Below are 25,466 nucleotides of genomic sequence, written 5' to 3'. Positions count from 1 at the left end.
GAGACCCGAGCGGCTGCGCGGTGGCCCGGAGCGGTCTCGGAGCCGGCGGAGCGACCTGCGGGAGGCCTGCGGCGGCCGGGCCATGCCGACGCGGGCGGAGGACTACGAGGTGCTGCACACCATTGGCACGGGCTCCTACGGCCGCTGCCAGAAGATCCGGAGGAAGAGCGACGGCAAGGTGAGCGCGGGCCGCCTCCCTGTCTCCGCCGCTGCAGCGCTTTCTCCCGCCCGCGGCGAGCGCCCTCGGCCCCTGGGGTGGCTGGCGGGGGAGCGAGAGGCCCGCCTTCCAGGTCTGCGTCTGTCCGGGCTTGCTCCGGGGCTGGGGATCCAGCCTGCATCTTTTGAGATCTTCCTATCTGTATTTTTTTCCCCCTTCCCTCCTTTTTCCTGCTTTGACTTGCTAAGGGCCTCCCATTAGTGACAGGTAGGTAGCTCGAGTGTTGAGCTCTTTCCAGAATAGAGCGGCCCCCTCGGACATAGGAAAGAGGCAGGGACCACCGGGACCTGGAGCTTTTTGTCTTGCAGTCAGAGCTCGTTTAAAAATACCCGTTCTTCGGATTATTGGATTCTTCTTTCCCAGGGTGTGCAGGTAGATCTTAATACGGGAAGAAACAATGGAGAGGAAACTGCCTGCCTGTCTGGGGCTGGAGGGATCTTTCTTCCCAAGGTCTCTCACCCTGGAAAAGTGGGCCCGGTTGGAATGATGAGGGGCTTTGATTACCTCTTTTTTTTTTTTTAATATTTTACTTATTTATTCGTGAGAGACACACACAGAAGCAGAGACACAGGCAGAGGGAGAAGCAGGCTCTCTGCGGGGAGCCTGATGTGGGACTCGATCCCAGGACTCCGGGATCACACCCTGAGTGAAAGGCAGATGCTCAACCACTGAGCCACCCAGGTGTCCCTATTACCTCTGCTCCAGCTTTGACGAAAGTAACTTTCCCGAAAGTAACTTTTCTACCACAAAGCACCTGAAGGCAGCGGTTTGGGGGGAGGCCGAATATGTGCCTCATGCCCCTGTCTCCCATTGCATCATTTACTGCTTGAAATTGAGGGCAAAGTTACAGAAATAAATGCAGGGGTTCTTAAGTTTATTGAAGTAAACTAGATGATAACAAATATGTGATCTATTTAATAAAGAAGTGACTTTTAAAATTTTTAAATTTTAGGGGCACCTGGATGGCTCAGTGGTTGAGCATCTGCCTTTGGCTCAGAGCGTGATCCCAGGGTCCTGAGATCCAGCCCCGCATCAGGCTCCCTGCCTGCTTCTCCCTCTGCCTGTGTCTCTGCCTCTCTCTCTGTCTCCCATGAATAAATAAATAAAATCTTAAAAAAAATTTTTTTTAAAATTTTAGAATGTTCGTTCTTTGAGTATAATGAGTTCATTCATACCTTGGAAATTCTTACTTCAGGTATTAGTTTGGAAAGAACTTGACTATGGCTCCATGACAGAAGCCGAGAAACAGATGCTTGTTTCTGAAGTGAATTTGCTCCGTGAACTGAAGCATCCAAACATTGTCCGTTACTATGATCGAATTATTGACCGAACCAACACAACACTGTACATTGTAATGGAATATTGTGAAGGAGGGGACCTGGCTAGTCTAATTACAAAGGGAACAAAGGAAAGGTAAATTCGTCTTTTAAACTTAAGCTAAAAACGGGCCAAGTTTTCTTTTTTGTTAAGCATCCTGTTTTAGGATTGGGGATGAAGTACTTAGTAATGGGAAAGACTTCTTGTATTTGTTTGATGGGTTGACAGCACTTTAGAAAATCTCTGGTGAATCAACACCCATATCTCATATTGAAAATAAGAGTTTATTTCCCTATTTGTACATTCTGAAAACTAGAGACTTCACGTTATCCCATTTTTTAAATGGCTTTGTTCATAAGTTATATGCTGTATAACTGCTTTGGTTTCAGACAATATTTAGAGGAAGAGTTTGTTCTTCGAGTGATGACTCAGCTGACTCTGGCCCTAAAGGAATGTCACAGACGAAGCGATGGTGGTCATACTGTGCTGCATCGTGATCTGAAACCAGCCAACGTTTTCCTGGATGGCAAGCAAAACGTTAAGCTTGGGGACTTTGGGCTAGCGAGGATATTAAACCATGATACAAGTTTTGCAAAAACATTTGTTGGCACACCCTATTACATGTCTCCTGTAAGTACTTCAGAATTTAAATACTTTTTAAACATCCTAATGCTAAGCATTCAAATGCAGGGAAATTGAGGTTTTGTTTACTTGTTTGCTTAGTAATACACAATAGCCAAGAATTATAACGTTCATTTTATTTATTTATTTATTTATTTATTTATTTATTTATTTTTAAATTTTTATTTATTTATGATAGTCACAGAGAGAGAGAGAGAGGCAGAGACACAGGCAGAGGGAGAAGCAGGCTCCATGCACCGGGAACCCGATGTGGGATTCGATCCCGGGTCTCCAGGATCGTGCCCTGGGCCCAAAGGCAGGCGCCAAACCACTGCGCCACCCAGGGATCCCTATAACGTTCATTTTAAATTTGTATTTTTTTCAAATGAACCACCAGACTATTAAATTCCTCTATATCAGCAATCAAAGTGAAGCTTTTTTTTTTTTTAAGATTTATTTATATATTTGAGAGAGAGCATGAGCAAGAGTGGAGGGAGAAGCAGAGGGTGAGGGAGAGAATCTCAAGCAGACTCCCCGCTGAGTGTGGATCTCAACTCGGGGCTGGATCCCCAGACCCTGAGATCATGACCTGAGCCAAAAGCAAAAGAGTCGGACAGTTACCCAACTGAGCTACCCAGGCATCCCTAAAGAGAAGCTTTTATTGAATGACTGTCCTGTGCCAAGTGCCAGGATTACAAAGATGAAATAGGTTTTGTCTCTGGCCTCAAGAGCAACATCTCCCAAAGTGCCGTGGGTCCTGTACTTCAGCTTGGACTTCTTTGGAGTGTTTGTTTAAAATGCAGAGTCCTGGACCCCAAACCCAAATCCAGTGAGTCTGGATCCCTGGACCAGTTCTTGTACTCTGCTTTCACCCCCATCCCCCTTCCACTTTTCATTTTGGACTCTGCCTTTTAACACACTCTCTAGATGATTCTTCTTGGTGGAGATTCACTCCAGATAACATGTTTTTACAGTGTTAGCTTCTTGTACTTGCTCTTTTTTTGTTGCTTTTTCCTGCAGGGAGCTGCAGCCCACTCACATTATGTATCCCTTCCCTCTGTTCCTGGATATTTTGTTTCCAAAATTTCTTACCCTTCTAAGGAGCCGGGCTCTGCATACCTTTGTGTGAATTGTTCTGTCTTCCTTTTTGGTTATTTCTTGGCCTGTAGCTCTCAGAATGAAATTGCTAGGTCAAAGAATATGAACTGTTTATGACTCTCTAGATACTACCTAATGGCTCTTGATAAGCTTGAAGCAGTATGCTATCACCAATGTGTTGTATATGAAATCTGAGCAGATACAGATGGAGATTTATTCATTTTTTTAAAGCAATTCACAAACATTTCCAGGATTTTCCAAATCTTTTTTAGTTATTTTCCCCAATCTGACTATAGTATAAAACTTTGTAAATTAACAGTTTTGTTTTTGACTAAGCTTAGACACTGTCAGAACCAAGCCATTTTTCTCACTGGATCAGATTCCAAATAGAAAGCCTTAAACATAAAGGAAAATTATCCAGAAGTGGTTCTTGGAAAATTTGAAACCTGTGTAATTCTTTTGTTCCTTTTCCCTCCTGCTCTTGTAATTAGATCAGTTCTGTCTTCCCTAAGGCATTGATTGTCAGGAAGTGGTATCAGACTCACCTGTTGGGAGATTAAAACACCAAGAAGCTTTCTGAAGGCTTTGGTACTTGCTTCAGTGCTTTGCTTTGTTGAGAATAAGAACTATGGTAGACTATTACTGTACGTGTGGGAGAAACGCAAATGATTAAACTAGAAAATGAGAATAATTCATACTGTGACTTATACTGTGGACTAAGGGAAAAATATATAAATGGATAATTCATTAAAATGGATAGCCATTTATGTCTATATCCACTTAAATGTAGGCTAGATAAATGTTTTAGTTATTCTGAAATTTCTTTGGTTCTTTTTTCCCTCAAGCTCTTTTAAACTGGGATTTTTAGATATGAATGCCTTGTGGGTAGAGGTTTGAATTATCAGCACCTGATCTATTGTAACACAATAACATTTATGCAAGAAAAAAAGGTGCATGAATTATATGGGACAAAATATATTAGAATGATTACCTTTTTTCCATTATAAATTTGAAGATAAAATACAAAGTGCCATCTTTTGTTATTATGATACAAGATTGACATAAGCTGAATGAGCCTTTTGTATTTGATATTTTTGTTACAGATATAAAATGTAATATAAAATGTTTTCCTTTTTTTTTTTTTTTTCCTCTGAGTCAGTATTACCAAACTTAAAGAGATTCCACTTTTGTCTCGGGTCATTTTGTAAGTTTTAAAACAAGATAAACTTTTGATTCCTCCTACATTTTTACCCTGATTACCCCCTTTAGGAACAAATGAATCGGATGTCCTACAATGAAAAATCGGATATCTGGTCACTAGGTTGTTTGCTGTATGAATTGTGTGCATTAATGTAAGTATGATGAAGACAGATTTCTGGTCTGAAGTTTATACAGTCATAGAGGCTTGTCACCTTTCACTGGGTTCAACTTTTTGAGCATCCAGGCATATTCAAATCTGAAAGACTCATACAGATTAAAAAATTATTTGCAAATTAATAATGTAACCCCTGAGGCTGGTTCACACTTTTAACCTGGTTAGATTCATCCCTTGCTAGACTGATACTTAGCTCAGGGGGAGAGCACAGAGGTCAGGCCTATGGAAGACACGAAACGAAAATCTAGGGGAGAGGTCTGGGGGTCTGGAGAACAAGAAAGTGTTCCCATTCTTTTCCTTCTAAACTCTTCTGTAGAGCAGCAGTTCTCAGCCCTGGAGTGGGAAACAATCTTACCCTCTAAGGGACATTTAACAATGTCTGGAGACATTTTTGGATGTCACAGCTAGAGATAGCTACTGGAATCTCATGATTAGACAGGCCAGCAATGCTGCAAAATGTACTACAATGCACAGGTTAGCCTCCCCTAACAAACATTACATAACTCTAAATGTCTAATGCCAAGATTGGGCTACTTAGCTGTGGAAGACAATCCCAGAAGAGGCATAAATACAAACTGGAGCTTAAACTATGCTTTTGATTTGGTTCCTATTCTATATTTTCATTTTTACATTAAAAACATTTCTCCCTCAGGCCTCCATTTACAGCTTTCAACCAGAAAGAACTAGCAGGGAAGATTAGAGAAGGCAAATTCAGGCGAATTCCATACCGTTACTCTGATGAATTGAATGATATTATTACAAGGATGTTAAATTTAAAGGTAAAGAGTGTAAGATTATATTGTCTGTGTCTATCTCTCAATTACATCGTGGAGTATATTTTCTCTCTTGGAGCAATAAGACTGAAGAAGCACTAGCTATATTTCCTTAGGTAAATCTACTCTGTTAATGCAAGTGAAAACACGTAAATTTGGCAAATTGTGTGTTCTTGCTAGCCTACGTTCTGTGCTCTCTTTAGGTCTCCTCTCTCTCTCTGCCATACTAACAGATGGTTGATAGCAAAGCAAGATTGCAGAAAACCTCCAAATCCGCAGTTCCCTTTGCTTACCTCAGCATGGCAGGTGGTAAGGGAAGGAGTCACAAATAAGACTTCATTACCCTGCCTCTTGCTCCAGTTGAGAGATCAGAGATGGGGCAAGGGAGGGCTGGCTTAAAAAAAAAAAAAAAAAAAAAAAAAAAAAAAAATCCAGGGGAAATACATAAAGATGAGGTGGAAAAAAAATCTGGCCGTGGGATGGGGATAGAGATGTCCTAGGGTCAGGTTGAAATGCTGTAGAATTACAAAGAAGGATAATGGTGACCTGACAGGACTGAAGGTCAATGAGAGAGGATTTTGCTTAAAGTAGTAGTAAAGTAGTATTAGAGTACTTTCCCTAAAACAGACCTGAGCAGTGCTACCAACCACCAGCTCAGGGATTAAACTTTTTTAGAAAGGTTAAGGGGGAACGGAGGTTAAGTGAACATCTACATTACTGTGGTCCCAGAACCTCATGGGTTAAAGCCACCAGTGAACTTAACCTTTCCAGGTGTTGAATTAAGACCCATCCATAAAGGAGGCCTTTCTTTTGTCTTGGAAATGTATGCCGTTTTTTAGTGTACCTGCTCTGTTAGGACAAGCATTGTGTTATGAAATCTGATTATAACACTGAGCATTTCTTTCCCCCAGGATTACCACCGACCTTCTGTGGAAGAAATTCTTGACAATCCCTTGATAGCAAACTTGGTTGCAGAAGAGCAAAGAAGAAATCCCGAGAGGAGAGGGCGGCGATTAGAACCAGAGAAGTTGCAGGATTCCAGCCCTGTCTTGGGAGAGCTGAAACTAAAGGAACTGCAGCTACAGGAGAGAGAGCGAGCCCTCAAAGCTCGTGAAGAAAGGCTGGAGCGTAAGTCCAAGTGGGGGCAAAACACGGGAGAGCTGTGGAGGTTCTTTTGATGTGCATGAAATCTTTTTTTTTTTTTTTTTTTTGATGTGCATGAAAACTATTGGAATGGAATATTTGATATTCGTATGTTCTGCTGGAACATACTATAAATGCTTGAGAAACCAGAATATGGGTTGTAAAATAGTATATGAAGCATGCTGGCCACCTTCATATAGAGCCTCTTTTTCTGAGATTGGTCGCTCTTACTGTTGTTACTAGCTGTGATGTCCCTAATGCAGTAGCCGTTATACTTTACTGCGGAGCCTCTTTTTCTTTCCCTTCCTTAATATGTTTATACCCTAAATTTTTTTTTCCATTGTAAAAGAGGGTTTTAGCATTGGCTGCCTTCCATAATAAAAACCATCACTTTCATTTTCTGAAATGGCTGATCCAGCACAGTGCAGGTGTAAAATATTGTAGCATGCAGAATTCAATATGTTCAGGCAACTCAGTAGAGTATGTGGGCACCAGGTGTTTTAGGCCCATCAACACTCTGATGAGTATTAACTGATTAGATACTAATTAGTTCTTGATGTTGAAAGTCTGTCTACCCTACTAAAGCATGAGCCGCTACCCAGGTTTTTGCATGATGCAGGGTAGCAAGAGCAGGAGCACTACAGTAAAGAGTGATGGTCCAGTGGAAGAGAAGCCATGATAGGACAGATTGAGGCCCCCTCAGCAGATGTGAAGAAATACTAGGTGGTCCAGGTCTTGGACATCACACTGGGGAAGTGGCCTGCGCCGTCCCTGTGGGAGCCTTGTGTACAGGTAGGTGAAGAAGAGGCAGCTTCATGTAGCACAGAGCACTATTTTTTTTTAAATCTCAGTTTTACTGCTTATAAGCTATGTGATCTTGGTCAAGAGATGACCCTCTCTGGGCCTCAGTTTCCTCCACTACAAAAAGATAGCGTTAGGGGCACCTGGGTGGCTCAGTGGCTGAGCATCTGCCTTCGGTTCAGGTCATGATCCCAGGGTCCTGGGATCAAGTCCTGCATTGGGCTCCCCCGGGAGCCTACTTTTCCCTCTGCCTCTCCCCACAGATGTTCTCGCTTGCTCTTTCTCTCTCTCTCAAATAAATAAATAAAATCTTTAAAAAAAAAAAAAAAAAACATTAAGGGAAGAGAGAAAGAAAGAGAGTTACAACCATCTCCTGCCATCCCCGTGGCTCACCTGATTTTGCTTCTGTAGCTTCATGCACAATGTGGACTATAGGCATGTTTCTGTTTAAATGAACTTAGAAAGCATCCGATGCATTCATGACTGTTTATTACTTCCTGATGGTGGTTGCATAGTGTGCTGTGAGATAGGCTTTCTGCAGAAGGATAACCTATGCTTACCCAGAAATCTTTTCTGGATGCTTCTGTCAAAATAATTTGTAAAACAAGCAACCCTTTTATTAAAACTTACCCCAGGGATCCCTGGGTGGCGCAGCGGTTTGGCGCCTGCCTTTGGCCCAGGGCGCGATCCTGGAGATCCGGGATCGAATCCCATGTCAGGCTCCCGGTGCATGGAGCCTGCTTCTCCCTCTGCCTGTGTCTCTGCCTCTCTCTCTCTCACTGTGTGCCTATCATGAATAAATAAAAATTAAAAAAAAAAAAAAAAAAAAAAAACTTACCCCAGTGTTCTGTAGTTTCATATAGTAACTGAAACCTGAACTTTCTGAATTCTGAGCCATGAATTTAAAAATGACCTTTGTTACTTATCTAAAGAAGTACCTCCTAACCTAGCTGTGGTTTTTTTTTCCCCTCCATTTGGGTGCTGTCACTCACCCAGAAGGAGCGTTTGCTCTGTGAGGTCAGGTCATGCCCGGAAAATGGACTGTTGCCTGTTTTCAGTGGAAAGCAGAGATGGCTTTAGTTGTTTATTTTCCCAAATGGGTTCCACTCAGACAGCATGACCAAAGGTTGACGCTAACTTTGTGTTTGTGCTTAAACCAGTCCTTATGAGAAAACCTAAGACAATACGCCACATACTGAAGTGCTGGATTAAAACCTAACACAATAGGTTGACCAGGGTTTATGGTAAGAAAACTTTCACGGTACCAGTGAGGCGTGCTGGTCTTCGTGATTAGGAAAGGTGGAAAGATTACCAGATGTGAAAGGTCTTATACCTGTAGCCCCTTGTTGACATCTTTCTTATCCCTTGCCTTTTTATTTTTTTTTCCCTGCCTTTTTTAAAGAGAAGGAACGAGAGCTTTGTGTTCGTGAGAGACTGGCAGAGGACAAGCTGGCTAGGGCAGAAAATCTGTTGAAGAATTACAGCCTGCTGAAGGAGCAGAAGTTCCTGTGTCTGGCAAGTGATCCAGGTATGAGAATCAGCTCCGTAGACAGAAGCTGCCGCCATAGATGAAGTGGCATCTCTGTTGCTGCCATGGGGCCCTGGTAGCCCTAAGTCTCCCAAGTCTAGCGTTTTAAGATGGAGTTAATGAAATATATGCATTTCAATGGAAATAATGATTCTTTGATAGTAGTGATTTACTTAATGGGTTCATAGACCCGAGGCAATGAGTCCTAATGGGTTCGTCTTCAATTTTATTTACCACATTGAACTACCTATTTAGTTTTTGATACTTGTTTTTAAAAGTTAGGCCTTTTTAAGTTTTTATTTATTTATTTTTTTATTTAAAGATTTAATTTATTTATTCATGAGAGACACAGAGTGAGTGAGAGAGAGAGAGAGAGAGAGAGGCAGAGACACTGGCAGAGGGAGAAGCAGGCTCCATGCAGGGAGCCCGACATGGGACTTGATCCCGGGTCCTCAGGATCAAGCCCTGGACTGAAGGCATCGCTAAACCTCTGAGCCACCCGGGCTGCCCTAGGCCCTTTTTAAAAATGTGCATTTCAGATTTTCCTCTGGCTTCATTATCAAAACTTTACATTTCTCTCCATTTTCAAGCAGAAATCCCAGCATTTTATTCTTGCCACAGGAGCAAGAGTAGTAAGTGCCATCTCCTTTATAGAAAGTACGACTTAAGAGGTGTGATAAACTGACCGTAGAATAAGGCATCACTTTTGGATCTTTGCTAAGACCCCTTCAAACTGAAACATGTATTTATCAAAATTCGGTTGGTTGATATCTACAAACACTCTGTGTATCCTCGTTACTCGGAGTGTCATTTGTGGACAGTCAGCCTTCCCAGGGCCCTGTCTTTGTGTGCCTTGTGCCCTCGCTCTGCTCTCCGAGACGTGGTGGGCGCATAAACCAGTGAGCCAGCTCTAACGGGCCTTCTCCATTTCACCGAATGCCCACATCCAACCTAATCGACTCTTTAAGCTTATCGAAAATGTGATGTGTTAAACCTCTTTTCTCTAAATTTCTTTGTGACACAACTTATTTTTTACAGTGTTTCTCTGGGTTTTAAAAATTGAGTGTCTGGGCAGCCTGGGTGGCTCAGCAGTTTAGCACTGCCTTCTGCCCAGGGCATGATCCCAGAGTTCCGGGATTGAGTCCCACATCGGGCTCCCTGCATGGAGCCTGCTTCTCCCTCTGCCTATGTCTGCCTCTCTCTCTCTCTGTGTGTGTCTCTAATAAATAAATAAGATCTAAAAAAAAAAAAAAAAAAAAAAAGAGTATCACGTCTTTGGCAAATAGTGACAGTTTAAAAAAAAAATTGAGTGAATTTTCCAGTGAAACTTGGGCGGTCTACTGTGTAGGGCAGCATTTGTGAAGGCTGCTGTCATTTCCATCTGGAATAAATTGAGACAGTATCTTCTCCTTCTGCCACCCATAAACACAAAATAGGCTGAAATTATGATCACTGTCGTAGAGCAAGGAGAAGTTTTGATCTGGGTGAGTTTCACTCATCAAACCCGTTGTCCAGAATCATCAAAGGTCCTGCTAGGTCCGCTCCTCCAGGGAATGGGCTTATTTACATCTTGCCCTGAGAGTCTTTGAACAAAGGCTGAAAAGAGCTGGAGCAGGATGATGTGTTTCAATATAGGATATATAAATAGGTATAGGGGGCAGCCCGGGTGGCTCAGCGGTTTAGCTCTGCCTTAAAGCCCAGGGCATGATCCTGGAGACCCAGGATCAAGTCCCATGTCAGGCTCCCTGCATGGAGCCTGCTTCTCCCTCTGCCTCTGTCTCTGCCTCTCTCTCTCTCTCTGTCTCTCATGAATAAATAGAATCTTTAAAAAAAAAAAAATAGGTATAGGGATCTGTGTCGATGGGAATCATGACAAACACTTAAAATGAGCACCAGGAATCCAGTAGATATTTTATGGCACCTGCTCTGAGCATGTCAATCATAAGCAACAAAGCAGGGGTGAGTGGGTGCCCTTGTGCACCTAGGACAGTTGGAAATATCCTCTCCCCGCCCTCGGGCTATACAATTCAGATCAGAGGAAAGTATAATATATCAAAATCATCACAGGAAGCAGCAGCATCTTTGTAAATGCTCCTAATCTATTTAATGAAATGTTAAACTCATTTTCTACTTAGTAAAATAGTAATTCTTTTTCTAAACCCTTCTTTTTTATAAAACCACCCCATTTGTAAGATTTACAATTTACATAGTCAGTGTATAAATACAGAGGTATTTGTGATGGTAAAGGTGGTTATCTTCAAAAAGAGTAGAGTTAAGGTCTAAAAGTAGTCAAGTTTGCTTTGTAGCAGGAACAGGACCAATGTATGATATAGGAAGTCCCAAGACAACTGGAAGGCAGTTTCTCTGTGTAGCCTGCCCCTACCCCAGGGCCTTTCCATTTTCTTGGCCTAGAGCATCTCCTCCTGAGAGCCACTTACGTAGGTGACTTCTCACTTCTTCACTTGCATAAAGTCTCTGCTCAAAAGTCCCCTTATGCAGCTTTCAGCCCTGCAAACACCACCTAGTCTCCCTTTCTCAGTGTTATTTCCCCCCAATATACCTCAGATACTCCCGCATGTGTACTCATTTACTTGTTTCTGGTCTGGCTCCTCCTACTAGAATGGGACCTTTGTTTGGTCCACAGTGGCACGTACAATGAGCTCAGTAAATATTGGAACATATTTCCTTTAAATGAACACAAAGGAAAAATAAAAAGTTTCTGGAATTCAAAACTGCACGTCCCCAACTCCCGGATGGTTCTGTCAGTAGCTAATAGTGTAGCCACTTCATGGACATTTTTCTTCATGTAAAAAACATTTTTCACTACACCATTAACTTGAATTACCTTTTCCATGCCGAATTTGCTTAGGTTCTTTCTAAAACAAGTTTCTGGTCCATTAAGCTGCAGTGAAATAAGTGTTCTTGAATATTTAACCAAGACTATAGGTGCTCTCTGTAAAAAAGAGCTTGTGCTTCCTTACTGTTGTGGAAGTAACACGCTCTAGGTAGAATAGCAATTGTTTTCAAGAACACAGATAAGTCACGCAGATTTCCAGAAGTTTTACATTGTGGCCCATAATCACCAATGAACTTAACCTTTAAAGAAGAGTTGATTGCTAAGAGAATACGACCCTTGGCCTATTCCAGGACTGATTTTTTTCAGTGCTGTGGGTTAAAAGATGGATTGCTCCTGGCCAGCATCATGCCCCTAGCCTCCTGTCCCAGAGAAAATAACACAGGTACCCCTATACCCCCAGATTACTAATGTGAACTGAAAGATGACGTGTTTTTGAGGAGTCGGGTAAGTATGGAGGAGTTGAACTTAAAACTCTTTCTCTTTCTCTTTCTCAAGAACTTTTTGACCTTCCATCCTCGATAATTAAGAAGAAAGTTCATTTCAGTGGGGAAAGCAAAGAGAACGTCATGAGGAGTAAGAATTCTGAGAGTCTGCTCACCTCCAAATCCAAGTGCAAAGACCTGAAGAAAAGGCTTCACGCTGCTCAGCTCCGCGCTCAAGCCTTGTCAGATATCGAAAAAAATTACCAGCTGAAAAGCAGACAGATTCTGGGCATGCGCTAGCCTAGCAGAGAGTCACAGAGCTGTGTACAGTATATCACCTACCCTTTAAAGATTGATATTCAACTGCTGTAGCTTCACCATACTTGGTTCCATGAGCCATGCCTTTTTGTATAGCAAGTGAGATATTTTGGGATTGCTTTGGTTGTTCTTCTGCAACACTTATACCAAATATCCACACCTTTAATTTTTCTTTCTTTATAGAAAGAATGACATTTTCGTGGTTGGTTGGGCTTTCTGAATCCTGCGTGTGATTACTACTGGAACATGAAACATTACCTTCTAAATGTTGGGGGGCGGGGGGCGGCGGAAATAATGTTAGGGGAAAAAATGTAGCACTTAGTTGAAACGACTGAGTGGTGTTCTTATAATTGTTGTGCCTAGATTTAAGGTTTTAAATGTTCTTGAGCTTAGAAAACCTGATGGGATGCAAATTGGCCACTAATACTGTGACATCCTGCTTAGAAATAGCCCTCTGGTCTGCAGTGGAAATCTGTCACCTTGCGTGAAATCCATCACTGTGATGTCTATATTCTTCCCTTTTTATTCTATTTAAGAGTCTGAGCTGGCTGTCATTTACCCCCTGTTTCTCACTAAATAAATATTCTTTAGTTTTCCTGTGTTTATCGTCTCCTGCATTTGTTGGTCACTTCGGTGAGGGTGTCGGTGTCTGTGGTTCATAGAGAATAGCAGTCTGGTGCTCATGAGAGCTGTGATGGTATTTCACTCTCCATCTCATCAACCTGTCTAAGCCAGTGGTCCTTAACTAGGGACCACTTTGCATCCCAGGGGACATTTTGGAATCTCTGGAGACAGCAATTGTAATGCCGGCGGGGAGGGTGCTACTTGCATCTAGTGGGCAGGGGCCAGGGGCGCTGCTGAATAGCCCACCACGCACAGGACTGTGTCCACCCCGAAATGTCTTACAGTGCCACTCTTGTTTTTTTAATAGTGCCATCCTGAGAAATCTGATCTAGGCTAAAACTTGTTGGAACATACCCCACCCTTGAAGGAAACTTACTGTAGTTTTGAGGGCTTCTTTTTTTTTAATGTGTCTGACTTCTGGTATGAATTAGCAGGGGTTGCCGTGTCCGTCACGTGTTGCGTGTGATGTTTTCCTGGGAATGCTAATCTTTTCGGCTTAATGAAATAAGACCGAATTGTGAAGGGTTAATAACAAATGGGAAGAAACGCCTCCTTTATTCGCTATTTTATTGCTGGTTTATTACACAGTTATAATGTAGTTCCATTAAAAACAAATGATATTATCGAAACAAACTGATTTCCACACCCTGAAGGGTATACCCAACAGATTAATCCTAACCACTTTGTTTTTTGTTTTTGTTTTTGTTTTTGTTTTTGTTTTTTTTTTAAATAAATTTATTTTTTATTGGTGTTCAATTTACCAACATACAGAATAACACCCAGTGCTCATCCCATCAAGTGCCCCCCTCAGTGCCCGTCACCCATTCACCCCCACCCCCCCGCCCTCCTCCCCTTCCACCACCCCTAGTTCGTTTCCCAGAGTTAGGAGTCTTTATGTTCTGTCTCCCTTTCTGATATTTCCTACCCATTTCTTCTCCCTTCCCCTCTATTCCCTTTCACTATTATTTATATTCCCCAAATGAATGAGAACATATAATGTTTGTCCTTCTCCGACTGACTTACTTCACTCAGCATAATACCCTCCAGTTCCATCCACATTGAAGCAAATGGTGGGTATTAGGACCACTTTGATATAAATGTTGAATATAATTCACAGGGCCTAGTGGAAAACAAAAATGTAGGGCTCTTTGTTTTAAAAGCAGAAAACAAGTACCATTAAAAGTACTTGAAAAGCCTCGTCCTTTCTTCCAAGATCTCTGCTTATTGTGTGGTTTGCTATTTAATGTTCTAAGTAAGGAAAAAAATTTCAAATTATTAGCATGAACTTTAGTGTTCCTCTTTTATATTGTACCATGGCAGTTTTATTTATTATTTTTATTTTTTTTCACCATGGCAGTTTTAAATGCAAATAGCACATTTAGCACTTGTGTAGAATCACGGACCTTAAGTCTACATTTAGTGGCTCATCCGGGAGGGTGCCTCAAGCTGAGCATAAGAGAGGCACACAGATCCCTGTGCCTGGCATCTGGGGACCCCTGACTGGTGCCTGCCCACTTCCTCGTCCCTCCAGCCTCCAGACCTACATACTGTCAGGCTGGAGCAGTCCAGCCTGGCATCTGCCCCTCAGGCCTACTGCCGCAACCTAAGGTAGATCACACCTAAGGATCCGTACTTTTATCTCCAAGCTGGGATTTTCTTTGTGCTGGATAAGGGTTCCTGGATCGCTCCTGTCAAGATAAGGCCTCCAGCTGGTCGTCCACTGGCCACGCCATGGGGCTGCTGGCTCAGGAGGGGAGAAGGGCATTGGGGGGCAGCTGTCTCAGGCCACAGGCCCCCAATCCTACCTCTCCCTCGCCCCGGCGGCACAGGAGGCCCCTTCTGGGAGCAGAGGGTGGCAGTGGTCCTGGGGCCCGGGCAGGGAGGGAAAGCTGGAGACAGCCAGGTACACCGAGGGATGGAGGACCTGGTGGTGGGAGGCAGGACCTTGCATGAACTGTGGCCTAGGCCCCTGTTTTTGTGCCATTGTCCCATCAGACTTGACTTACAAAAACACACAGAGATCCAATTATTAAGAATTTCAAGGCTAAGAAAAAAAAAAAAAAAAGAATTTCAAGGCTGCAAGCACAGAGCTTTAAATGCCAGGTGCCTAGCCCTTGGAGAGCGGAGTCCTATGTGTGAGGCCTGGGTGTCTGCCATGGTTACACAGGAGACCAGCCCTTTCTTTAGGAAACTCCCTTCATACCTTAGGAAAACATTTTTCTTTTCTTTTTTTTTTTTTTAAGACTTTATATATTTATTCATGAGGGACACAGAGGGAGAAGCAGGCTCCCCATGGAGAGCCCGATGCGGGACTGGATCCCAGGACCCCGGGATCATGCCCTGAGCTGAAAACACACTGGACCGCTGAGTCACCCAGGTACCAAGTCCCTTTTTAAGATCTTTCTTTTCATTTTTAAATCAGTGATGAGTTTTCCCCACCTCAGACTCCACCTTCATTTTCGTTCCTCCTTCATCCAAGCAACAAACACTTGGGCACCTACTGTGAGCCAGGCACAGGGTCAGGTGCCGAGGACAGGGTCATGCAGAAATCCTGACATCCCTGCCCTGGTGGAGATTCCATTGGAACGGGGCAAAACAGGGAGCAAACGAGCCCATGCAGGGTGTGCTAGTGTTTAAGGAGCAGAGTTAGGTGGAAATGGGGAGCAGAGGGAATTGGGGTGCAATTGTAGGAGAGGTAGCCTTCAGGGGTAGGTAAGGAGGAGGCTGACGGTAGGTAGGGGCTGGGGGAGAAGAGGAAGGGCGAGTGTTGAGTGAGGCAGGGGGAGAAGGGGAGGAGGCACCGGTAGGGCAGGGGAAGCCCAGTTCACCTGGGAATGGAGGGGAATCCCAATAGGGCCCGAACTGGAAGACAGACGCGGCACTTGGAAATTAAGCACAGACTGTGTGACCCTGCTGTGCATCCCCTCTGGTAAAACCTTGCTTCCTGCTCACCTCCCAGCGTTTGGGCCAGGATAGCCCATTGGATGGGGGTCTCAATGGGGGGGGGGGGGGGCGTCCTCCCAAAGGAGGTGTCCCCAGCATCTCTAGGACCCTTCGAAGAGGCTCTGCTGGACACCAACTGCGGGCTCAGCGTTACAGACTTTGGTATTTAAGCAGTGAGCTTTCTCCAGGCCGCCTGCTCCTAGGCCTTGGAAGAAAGGGTCTTGGATTCGGCAGCGACACAGCAGCCACAAGGTGGCGCCGCGGCTCCGCTGGACCAGACGTCCTGCAGCCTCTGCAGCCTCTGCAGCCTCCGCAGCCTCTATAGTCTCTACAGCCTCTGCAGCCTCTACAGCCTCTATAGTCTCTACAGCCTCTGCAGCCTCTACAGCCTCTATAGCCTCTACAGCCTCTGCAGCCTCTATAGCCTCTACAGCCTCTGCAGCCTCTATAGTCTCTACAGCCTCTGCAGCCTCTACAGCCTCTATAGCCTCTACAGCCTCTGCAGCCTCTATAGTCTCTACAGCCTCTGCAGCCTCTACAGCCTCTATAGCCTCTACAACCTCTGCAGCCTCTATAGTCTCTACAGCCTCCGCAGCCTCTGCAGCCTCTGCAGCCTCCACAGCATCTGCAGCCTCTGTAGCCTCCGCAGCCTCTGCAGCCTCTGCAGCCTCCGCAGCCTCTGCAGCGGCCATGGCTGAGAGGCACCTGGGCTGGCTTTGGTGAAACGTCCTGTTCCTAGGATTTCACGCCAAGCGTCCCAGCAGCCCCTGAGAAAGAGGCATCAAGAGCATCACCCTTGATCCGGGAAGCCAAAGCCCAGCAAGTACAGCTGGGAAGAGGCACAGCTAGGCATGAGTTTTGCCTCTGGGGCTCTCGCTCTTGGCCATCATCACCCTCCCCTCCCCGAGACGCCGCAAGGTTAGTTTTGGCCCCAGACCATCTAGTTTCCCCGTCAGGACGGGCAGACAGTCATAGTCCATGGCTTGACCCACGAGGTCTGCATGACCAAGGAGGAGCGGGAGCGGAGCTGGCATGGTCAGGGCCCAGGGGCCTTTCCAGATCTGTGTGCTCAGACCCATAGGTTAGGGCTGGGTGAGGGAGGCTGACAGGTGGCTCTCAAGTGACCCCAGGAGGACCGCAGGCCAAATGGCTCTCCACCAGTTGCCTCCACCCCCTCTTCCCAGCAGCTTCCATCCCCCCTCAAGGTGCTCCATTTCCCGGAAAGCCCAGCCTAGATGCCCAGGGCCTCCCTCTACCCACCTTCCTGTGCTGCACTCGGGCCAGCCTCCCCTGGGGTATTTCATGTTTCCAAGTGACCTTCCTTCTCCCAGGACAAAGCCTACTCAACCTCTAGGCAAGCTGGTTCCCTCAAAGACTCAAGGGAAGTCTGCCCCCTACGTGAACGTGAAGGGAATGTAAAAGGTGACACAAGGCAGCTCTTTAAAAAAGAATGACGAGGGGGGCACCTGGGTGGCTCAGTGGCTGAGCGTCTGCCTTTGGCTCAGGTTATGATCCCGGTGATGGGGGAACAGAGACCAGCTGAGGACAAGGCACACTGGCAAGTCCCTGAAACAGGAGGGACCTTCCTCCACGGACTCAACTGCCTTGATGTTCATGCTTTGCTAAGGGAGAAGGCGATCTTAGCCTGACCCCAGGAGCCTGTAAGTCTACTTAACATGTAAAAATTCCTTTAGAAATGTCCTTTATCTCTAAACCCCCAAGATACCTGCTGGCAATCATCCCCCAGCACACGGCCCAGGATACACATCTGAAGAGTCTCATTACTCAGGGTTTATTAGACGGTAATAAGTGACCTTTTCCCAACAATAGCTAGGCCCCTCAAGGTTCTGGAAACCTTGCTTCCAAAATTCCCCAAACCCCTCCCAATTCCCAGATATACAATCAGCTACCCTCACAGGCCCGGGGCAGTTGCTCTTCCTGCCCATGAGTCCTGTCTCTGGGCTTTACTAAAACCACCATTTTGCACCAAAGACGTCTCAAGAATTCTTTCTTGGTCGTCAGCTCCAGACCTCATCTATATTCTAAAACTTCATCGCCAGGATCCTGGGATCAAGTCCCACATCAGGCTCCCCCCAGGGAGCCTGCTTCTCCCTCTGCCTACGTCTCTGCCTCTCTCATGAATAGATACATAAAAAATAATAAAATAAAAAAAATAAATGAGAATTTATGTGTCCCATCAAGAGCCGATTCTTGTTCATTGTGACTTGGTGGCTGGGAAAATAAGGATCCAAATGGGATGGATGGCTTTCACAGTGAGGAGGAGGATTAAAGTGGATCCTCCCAGATGGAGGCTAGCTGAGAGAATCTGGGCGTGTGAGGCCAGCCTCCCCCACCACCCTGGAGGAGAAGAAGTCAGCTGCTTAGGAGCCTCCTCCACCTAAAGGGTTGGGTCCAGCACCACAGTCAGAGGGACCAGTAGGGGCACCCTTGCTTACTCCAGCCAGGCTCCCTCTCCTACATTTCCGAGGCCACAACCAGGACAGCTCAGCTTGAGCTGCTAAAACCCCAGACTTCGAAGGTTGCCCATCACTTTACTCCCTATGACCTCTCAGCCAGGAAGCAAGTAATCCCCTCCTCCCACCTGCCCAGACTTTCTCTGAAGCAACACACTGGCCCTTTTGATGTTCCCTAGTCTTGGTCACACATTCATAGGAAATGTTCGTAGTGGCTGACTTAATTCGTCACATTGAAAAAAAATATCAGTCTTTCCTTAAATTATGAAGGGAAAACATCAATGTAAAAAAATTCTCACAATATAGAAGTATATATAGTATAATTTTTACTATAGCAATGAAAGTCCCGTCACCCATAGCCCCTACTCTTTCTCTTTCCAGAAGTAGCTGTTAATAATAATTTGGTGTTTGAGGTTTCCTTCTAGACCTCCTGTGGGCGTGTGTGTGGGGGACATCAGGGTGGGATGTCTCTGTGACTGGAGGTCTGTGGTGTGTGTGTGTTTACATGTATGCATATGAATATGTGTGTCTAAAACACACAAATTGGATCTTAACACATACACCTTTTTTTTTTAATTTGCTTTTTTCAATTAAACATGAGTTTTTCGTGTTGGTACGTATAAATTCTCTTCATTCTTAAAATAGCTGCCTCGTGTCATCTCCTGCATCCATCCTACATTCTTTCTTGGGGGGCAGGCTTGCTTCGAGACTCTGGGGGAACCAGCTTGCCTGGAGCACCCAGCAATACGGGGAACACGGCCCCCACCTTAAGAACCTAGGGCCTTGTGGGCGAGGCAGGCACACGCCATTGAAATACTTACTCCCACAAAGCCATTTGCCTGCTCCATTCACAGAATCACCGGCCTCAGCTCTGCCCTCAAGAACCTTCATGGTCAATTAACTGGGGAAATAGTGGACATAGCACAAACAAGCCTCCCCACTAGCGTTTGGCTGCTGGGCAAATCCCCATAATGCCCGGTGGAGTGTTCTAGGGCCCAGGACAAATCCAACACGAACCTCTCCTCTGCTGCGGCTCCGCACGGTGGTGGCCCACCTGCCAGAGAGCCATGTCCAAGTGCAGATACTAAGGAGGAAGCGTGGAGGCAGGAGTGAGCCACATGTGGGGATCACACACAATGACACACTCAACCATTGGCGGGCCTCAGATTGACTTTACGCTTCCCAGCAGCCAAAGCAAATGGGGTGTGTGTGTGTGGTGGGGGGAAGCTTAGTTATCCCCACGGCCCGTCAGATAAAGCAGGTGCCTGCTTGCTCAGGAAGTGCAGAGCTGTCTGGGCACTGCGATGAGGGGCCTCCCCCACCCTAACACAGAGGACACCGAGGTGCCGGGGCATCCTCCTGAGTGACATCTGTGTGGCACACGGCCTCGTGAGCCAAGGCCCAGAGCGCTTTCTCCCCTCCCCTCTGCGTGGACTGTTGGCATCACCCACGCTCAAGTCAGCGAAAGCTATTGTCCCCGGGAGAGCAGCTTTTGGAATACGTTGGTGTGTTTTTCTCTTTCACAGTCCTGTGTCTTTGCCTCTTTATTCTTTTTCTCACCCCTACTTTTGAGGAGTACACCCGGGGGTACCTGTGACGCGCACCCAGGCAAGATTTCCGAGGCCGCAGCCTCTGGCAGTTGGGCTTGGCAAGAGACAAAAGGCTTTCCTAAATTTGCTGAGGTCCCGTGAACGTCAAGACCTGGGACAAGAGGACCAGATTACAGGCCCGACACGAGGCAAGGACAGAGAGGGCCCAGGATGCAATGATGTGAGCAGCTCTGCGTCTCCGACTTTTCCATGTGCCTGTAAATCAGTCGCACTCTTGTCAAAGGCTAGTTCCCATTCAGGGGAGCCAGAGGGGGGCTCGAGAATCTAGATTTCTAGCAAGCTCCTGGGTGATCCTGACACTACCGTCTGTGGACCACTTTCTGGGCCTGTGGGCGGGCGAGAGGGCTAGCCAGGCTTCAGTGGGAGGGTCCCCCTCCCTGGGCCGGGGAATGATGACAGGAAGACGGGCCCACATCTGGGGCACGGGGCAAAAGCAGAGGGTCCTATAGGCCCTGGTCCCCACTGAGAACTCTGGTGGTGGGAAGAGTTGAGTGCTGGGGGAAGCCAGGCTCCCTCAGAGACCAGGCAGCTGGCCACCTGGAATGGAGAGCCAAGGATCCATCCCCACCACGACCCCGAGCAATGGCCTGGGGACGAGTAGCCACATTACAAGGGACCTGGGAAGACTGAGATGGCTCAACTGTGTTGAACTTTGAATTCCCTGAATATTCACCCCAACCAATTAATTACCCCATTGCATGTTTCTCTCACTACCTACCAGGTGGAGTTTGTGACAATATTAGATTCGTTAGAGGAAACAGAAGCCACAGGTTTGCTCATCTGGGCAGAGCGTGTGCATTTGTTATTGTAGCAGGCAAGACAAAGATCATCTGTACTCCTGGTCACTAAATTACCCGCAGGGCCCTTACGAGAGCGCACACGCAGGTAGCTTCCTAGCCAATCAGCAGAGACACGGGGCCACAGGGCCAAGGGTTCAGTTGAGGGCACCCTGGGAAGGTGAATCTTGAGCAGAAGTCAGAAATAGAGGAGATACCCGAATTGGCGGAGAGGGGGCAGGGAAGGGTATGAGAAAGTTTAAGCAAAGCGTAGGAGAAGCCCTCGTTCATTTGTCTGAGTCTTTTATTAAGCTCCTGCTGTATGCCAGTCACTGGGCCAGAAACAGGGAAGTGAGAAAGGCATGCCATGCCTCATATGGCTCCTTCTCCGAGGAGAGGATGAGAGCAGGACAAGGCTTCCCTCCTACCCTCCAAATGGAGAGTGGAGCGTTCAGAATGCTCCTGCTAATCCTCTTGCTGCCCTATCCCTTGCCCTTTACCCTGGAAAGTCTGGGGTATGGAGGGGGGTGGATGCAAGACCCATGCGACATATCACCTCCTCTATTCAGACTTCTCCTGGGAAGATGGGAGTAGCCATTTATTGGTATTTAGAAAGATGTTTCCCAGGTGACATGTGCCCACGCCCACCCCTACCATACACATACACACACATGCACACAATTGCACACACACACACAGGCTGATGTGTCTAGAGCCTGAAGTTCAGGCTGGGGCATGAGGTCAGGCGGCCTCAGCAGCTGGGAGCAGGAAAACAATTCAGAAGACCTTTAAAATCTCTCGTGAGGGATTTGGATTTATTATTACATTTTGCAGAATTTTTCCGTGGCAAATTCCCTTTCACTCATCCTACAGTGGGGACCCCTGGAGGTCAGAGCAGAGGCCTGGCCTGTGGTTGCGCAGAGCAGGGAGGACTCAGCAGGCCCCTGTCAGCAGGGCCTGTTCTCAATCACTCCGTGCAAGGCTTCACTAAGGCTCCTGGCTGTTCTCCTCCAGCATGCAGGAAAGGATTAATTATTAATTTTTATAACAACCCAGAAACTGATAGCTGTGAACCACGAGCCCCGACGCTTCTTTTCCAACATCCAGCCACTTAATCACAGGTTTTAGCTGGGTCAGCATAGCAGTCTTGTAACCTCAGAAGAAGAATGCCGCAAAGGCCTTTATCAGCCTCTCCTGAGGGCGAAGGCCAAGTTCATGGGGGGCAGGGGTGGCGCAGGAGCTGATAATGCTCTCTAAGAAATTGAGGAGGCTTCAACCATGTGTCACAGCCAGGCCTCGTCATGGTCCCTTTCCTGAAGGGAATGGTCTCCTACCTTTGTCTTACTGAGAGCTTCAGATTTCAAAGCGCTTTCACAAACACCACTCAGTTGATCCCTAAATGATGCTGTCACTGCACTGGGACAATATTTTTCTCCTGGAGAAGATAAAGATTTAGACAGAGAAGTGACTCACGTAAGGGTCACACAGACCGGAGGACTTCTGTCCTCGGCACCACCCACCTGGAGGAATCTGTAGCTGGACGGACCATCCTTTCCTGTGTGTATGTATGTATGATGTTACTGATTTATTTGCAAGAAAGTGAGAGCATGAGCCGGGGGAGGGGCAGAGGGAGAAGCAGACTCCCCACCGATGTGGGGTTCAATCCCAGGACCCCAAGGTCATGACCTGAGCTGCATGAAGGCAGAGGCTTAACCAATTGAGCCACCCAGGTGCCCCTGGACCATTCTTTTATTATTATTATTTTTTAAAGATTTTATTTATTTATTCATGACAGACACAGAGAGAGAGAGAGAGAGAGACACAGAGAGAGGCAGAGACACAGGCAGAGGGAGAAGCAGGCTCCACCCAGGGAGCCCGACGTAGGACTCTATCCCGGTTCTCCAGGATCGCGCCCTGGGCCGAAGGTGGCGCTAAACCGCTGAGCCACCAGAGCTGCCCTGGACCATTCTTTTAATGAAAGGGTGTTAAATTATTACAGTCTTCAGGTGTGTTTGGGGCTGTCCATGAATCCTCTCGAAGTGCTGGCAGCATTGGGGGCATTTTTCTGAAAGTCCATAGTTTGTTTTTTTTTTTCCACCAGACACACCCCAAACAGTGAGAATCGCTGCTTTCTAACCAGCAGCCAAAACCCCTCTGTGCCACTGCCTGCAGCTGTTCCCACCTGCTAGGGTCCGCTCTTGCTGGGGACTAGGGTTTTCTGGACACAGTCATGGCCAGGAGCTGAGCTCAGGTGTTTGCTGACCTTGAGAGGGGCTGTCTTTGCAGCAAACACAGACCAGGAGATCTGTATGCAAAAGGTTCCATTTCCAACAGCAACGCCAAGAAGTAAAGTGTACAGGAGATGCACAGCGCTCACAAACGTTTTACCAAACTACCCTGAGAGGCATTAAATAAATGGTAAAACATCACGTTGAGAACTCTTAAAACTGTAAAATGCCATTTGTCCAAATGTATAAGTTGGATGCACTTTTAACAAAAATATCTAAGGTTTGTAAAATCTGACACAAGGCATTTGTGTGGAACAATTCAGCTGGAAGAATAAATGTATGATTAGAGTCATAAAATTGCTGGGAAGAAAAGAACAGGGTGGCTCTGCACTCACAGAAATTAAAATACATTATATATACTGTATACCTGACACGAACGTAACGGTGCATATTAAGTATACTGAAATTAAAATTAAAAAAACCTTAATCAAGAAATAAATAAAATATAAAGCTTCAGTGATAAAAACAGGGAGGAATGGAACAAGAAGAGGTAGCCCAATGGAAAAGGAGAGGAAGCCCAGAAACAGATCCTACATGTAGGGGCACCTGGGTGGCTCAGGGGTTGAGCGTCTGCCTTTGGCTCAGGTCATGATCCCAGGATCCTGGGATCGAGTCCAGCATTGGGCTCCCCACAGGGAGCCTGCTTCTCCCTCTGCCTGTGTCTCTGCCTCTCTCTTTCTGTGTCTCTCATGAATAAATTAATAAAATCTTTAAAAAAAAATCCGACATATAGAAGGAAATTAGTAGTATATGACGAATATGATAAGCTGGATCCCTACCTCATCTCGTGTACCAAGTGAAATCCAAAATCTGTTTCTTTGTAATAATAAGGAGACATAGTTCCTGCCGTGTAGCATAATGAGGGGTTAGGTGAGGTAATGTGTGTAAAGTTCTTAGCTTTGTGTCCGCCTCGCAGTACCTATCTGATAACGATTAGCCGGTATTATTATTATTATTATTGGTGTTATGATTAATCCCGATGGGTTGTAATCCAAATGTATAATGACAAAATCATAACCTTACTGAAGGTTCAAGCAAATACCTGATCTCAAGGTGGGAGTGGCTTTGTGGAAGCAAAGGGAGAAGCCAGCAAACGTGGGGTATGCCAAGAACCTTAGAATATTCTTATACTGTGACCCAGAAATTCCACTTATGGGACGTTTATCCTAAGTATGTAGTCAGATAGATGTGCAGAGACGGTAATGAATATTTTTTCATAAGAACAAAAAGTAGGAACAACCTAAGTATCAAAAAGAGAATGGTTTTAAAAAAAAAACTTTCTTTTGAAACATATAATGGTCTGCTAGGCAGCCATCAAAGATCAAAAATCATCTCAATGAACACTCATTGATTGATTTGGGGAAATGCTTAGGGTTAGAATGCTAACCACAACCCAAAGCAGTATATATAGTATATAGACATCTCAAACAGCAAAAGGTACATCAAAACGGTTATCTCTGTTTGGTGGGAATAACCTGAGGGGTTTTTTCTTTTCTTTTTTTTTTTTTTTTTTTTTTGCAAATTGGTTGTATTAAATCTGCTTCTTTTATGATTCTACCAAATTTCACAGGGGTTTTTAAACATCTACTTTACAATTAAAAAAATTAGGCATCGCCAGATGATTTGTGCTTTTAAACGTTACTTATTGAGCAGAGAATTTACAAAAAAAATACTTTTCCATCCTCGCCTCTCAATCCGGGGTATGTTTGGGGTTTCTGCTAATGAATTGGTCATGACGAGAACATGTTCACGACTTCCTTGAATGATCTTCCTCTAAGTCGTCAAGTTTTTTTTTTAAGATTTTATTAAAAAAAAAAAAAAAGATTTTATCTTTAAGTAATCTCTCTGCCCAGTGTGGGGCTCGATCTCACAACCCCGGATCAAGAGTTGCACGCTCTACCGGCTGAGCCGGCCAGGCTCCCCTCGTCATCAACGTTCATAGTAAAACAAATCCAAACAGATTACAGGAGAGCTACAAAATGCTTGTCATTTCTGTTTCGGAGGCCACATGGCAGGGACCCCCAGGTGGTGGCCACTCAGAGTGGGCCGGCGGCGACCTGGGCCTGCGAAGCGCTCCTTGTCTTTCAGGCGCGGCTGCTGCGGAGGGGCCTGGGGTGGCCAACCGTGCGCCAGGCTTCCTTGAGAGGTCAAAGTCTCAGGTGTCACAAGTCCCCAGAGCCAAAGATTTCCCTCAGGTGGAGACTCGCTTCCCAGAAGCCTCCAAAACAAACAGCGGTAAGCAGATGAGCAGCAGAAGCGGGCCTGCGGCCGGCCAGCTCGG

At 45.7% G+C, this 25,466-nt stretch overlaps 1 protein-coding gene across 1 annotated transcript; it reads left to right on the top strand.

Annotated features, from left to right (window-relative positions):
• On the top strand, positions 1-13,073 carry NEK2 (NIMA related kinase 2). The gene is made up of 8 exons (XM_038542071.1): positions 1-178; positions 1,413-1,630; positions 1,924-2,164; positions 4,523-4,605; positions 5,281-5,407; positions 6,313-6,529; positions 8,748-8,873; positions 12,226-13,073. The coding sequence occupies exons 1-8, from the start codon at positions 83-85 to the stop codon at positions 12,450-12,452; spliced, it is 1,335 nt and encodes a 444-aa protein (XP_038397999.1). The 5' UTR covers positions 1-82; the 3' UTR covers positions 12,453-13,073.
• Positions 13,074-25,466: the final 12,393 nt, after the last annotated feature.

This window comes from Canis lupus, chromosome 7 (assembly GCF_011100685.1).
Source record: "Canis lupus familiaris isolate Mischka breed German Shepherd chromosome 7, alternate assembly UU_Cfam_GSD_1.0, whole genome shotgun sequence".
Taxonomy (NCBI): domain Eukaryota; kingdom Metazoa; phylum Chordata; class Mammalia; order Carnivora; family Canidae; genus Canis; species Canis lupus.
The sequence above is the reverse complement of the archived record's forward strand: the minus strand, read 5'-3'. Positions and strand labels throughout refer to the sequence as shown.

What these genes read in the sequence shown, in the direction of transcription:
- NEK2 (XM_038542071.1), top strand. Translation starts at nt 83, where the DNA reads ATGCCGACGCGGGCGGAGGACTACGAGGTGCTGCACACCATTGGCACG. An exon ending in CAAGGATGTTAAATTTAAAG is followed by an intron (nt 5,408 to 6,312) that starts GTAAAGAGTGTA and finishes TCTTTCCCCCAG; the next exon opens with GATTACCACCGACCTTCTGT. An exon ending in TCGTGAAGAAAGGCTGGAGC is followed by an intron (nt 6,530 to 8,747) that starts GTAAGTCCAAGT and finishes CCTTTTTTAAAG; the next exon opens with AGAAGGAACGAGAGCTTTGT.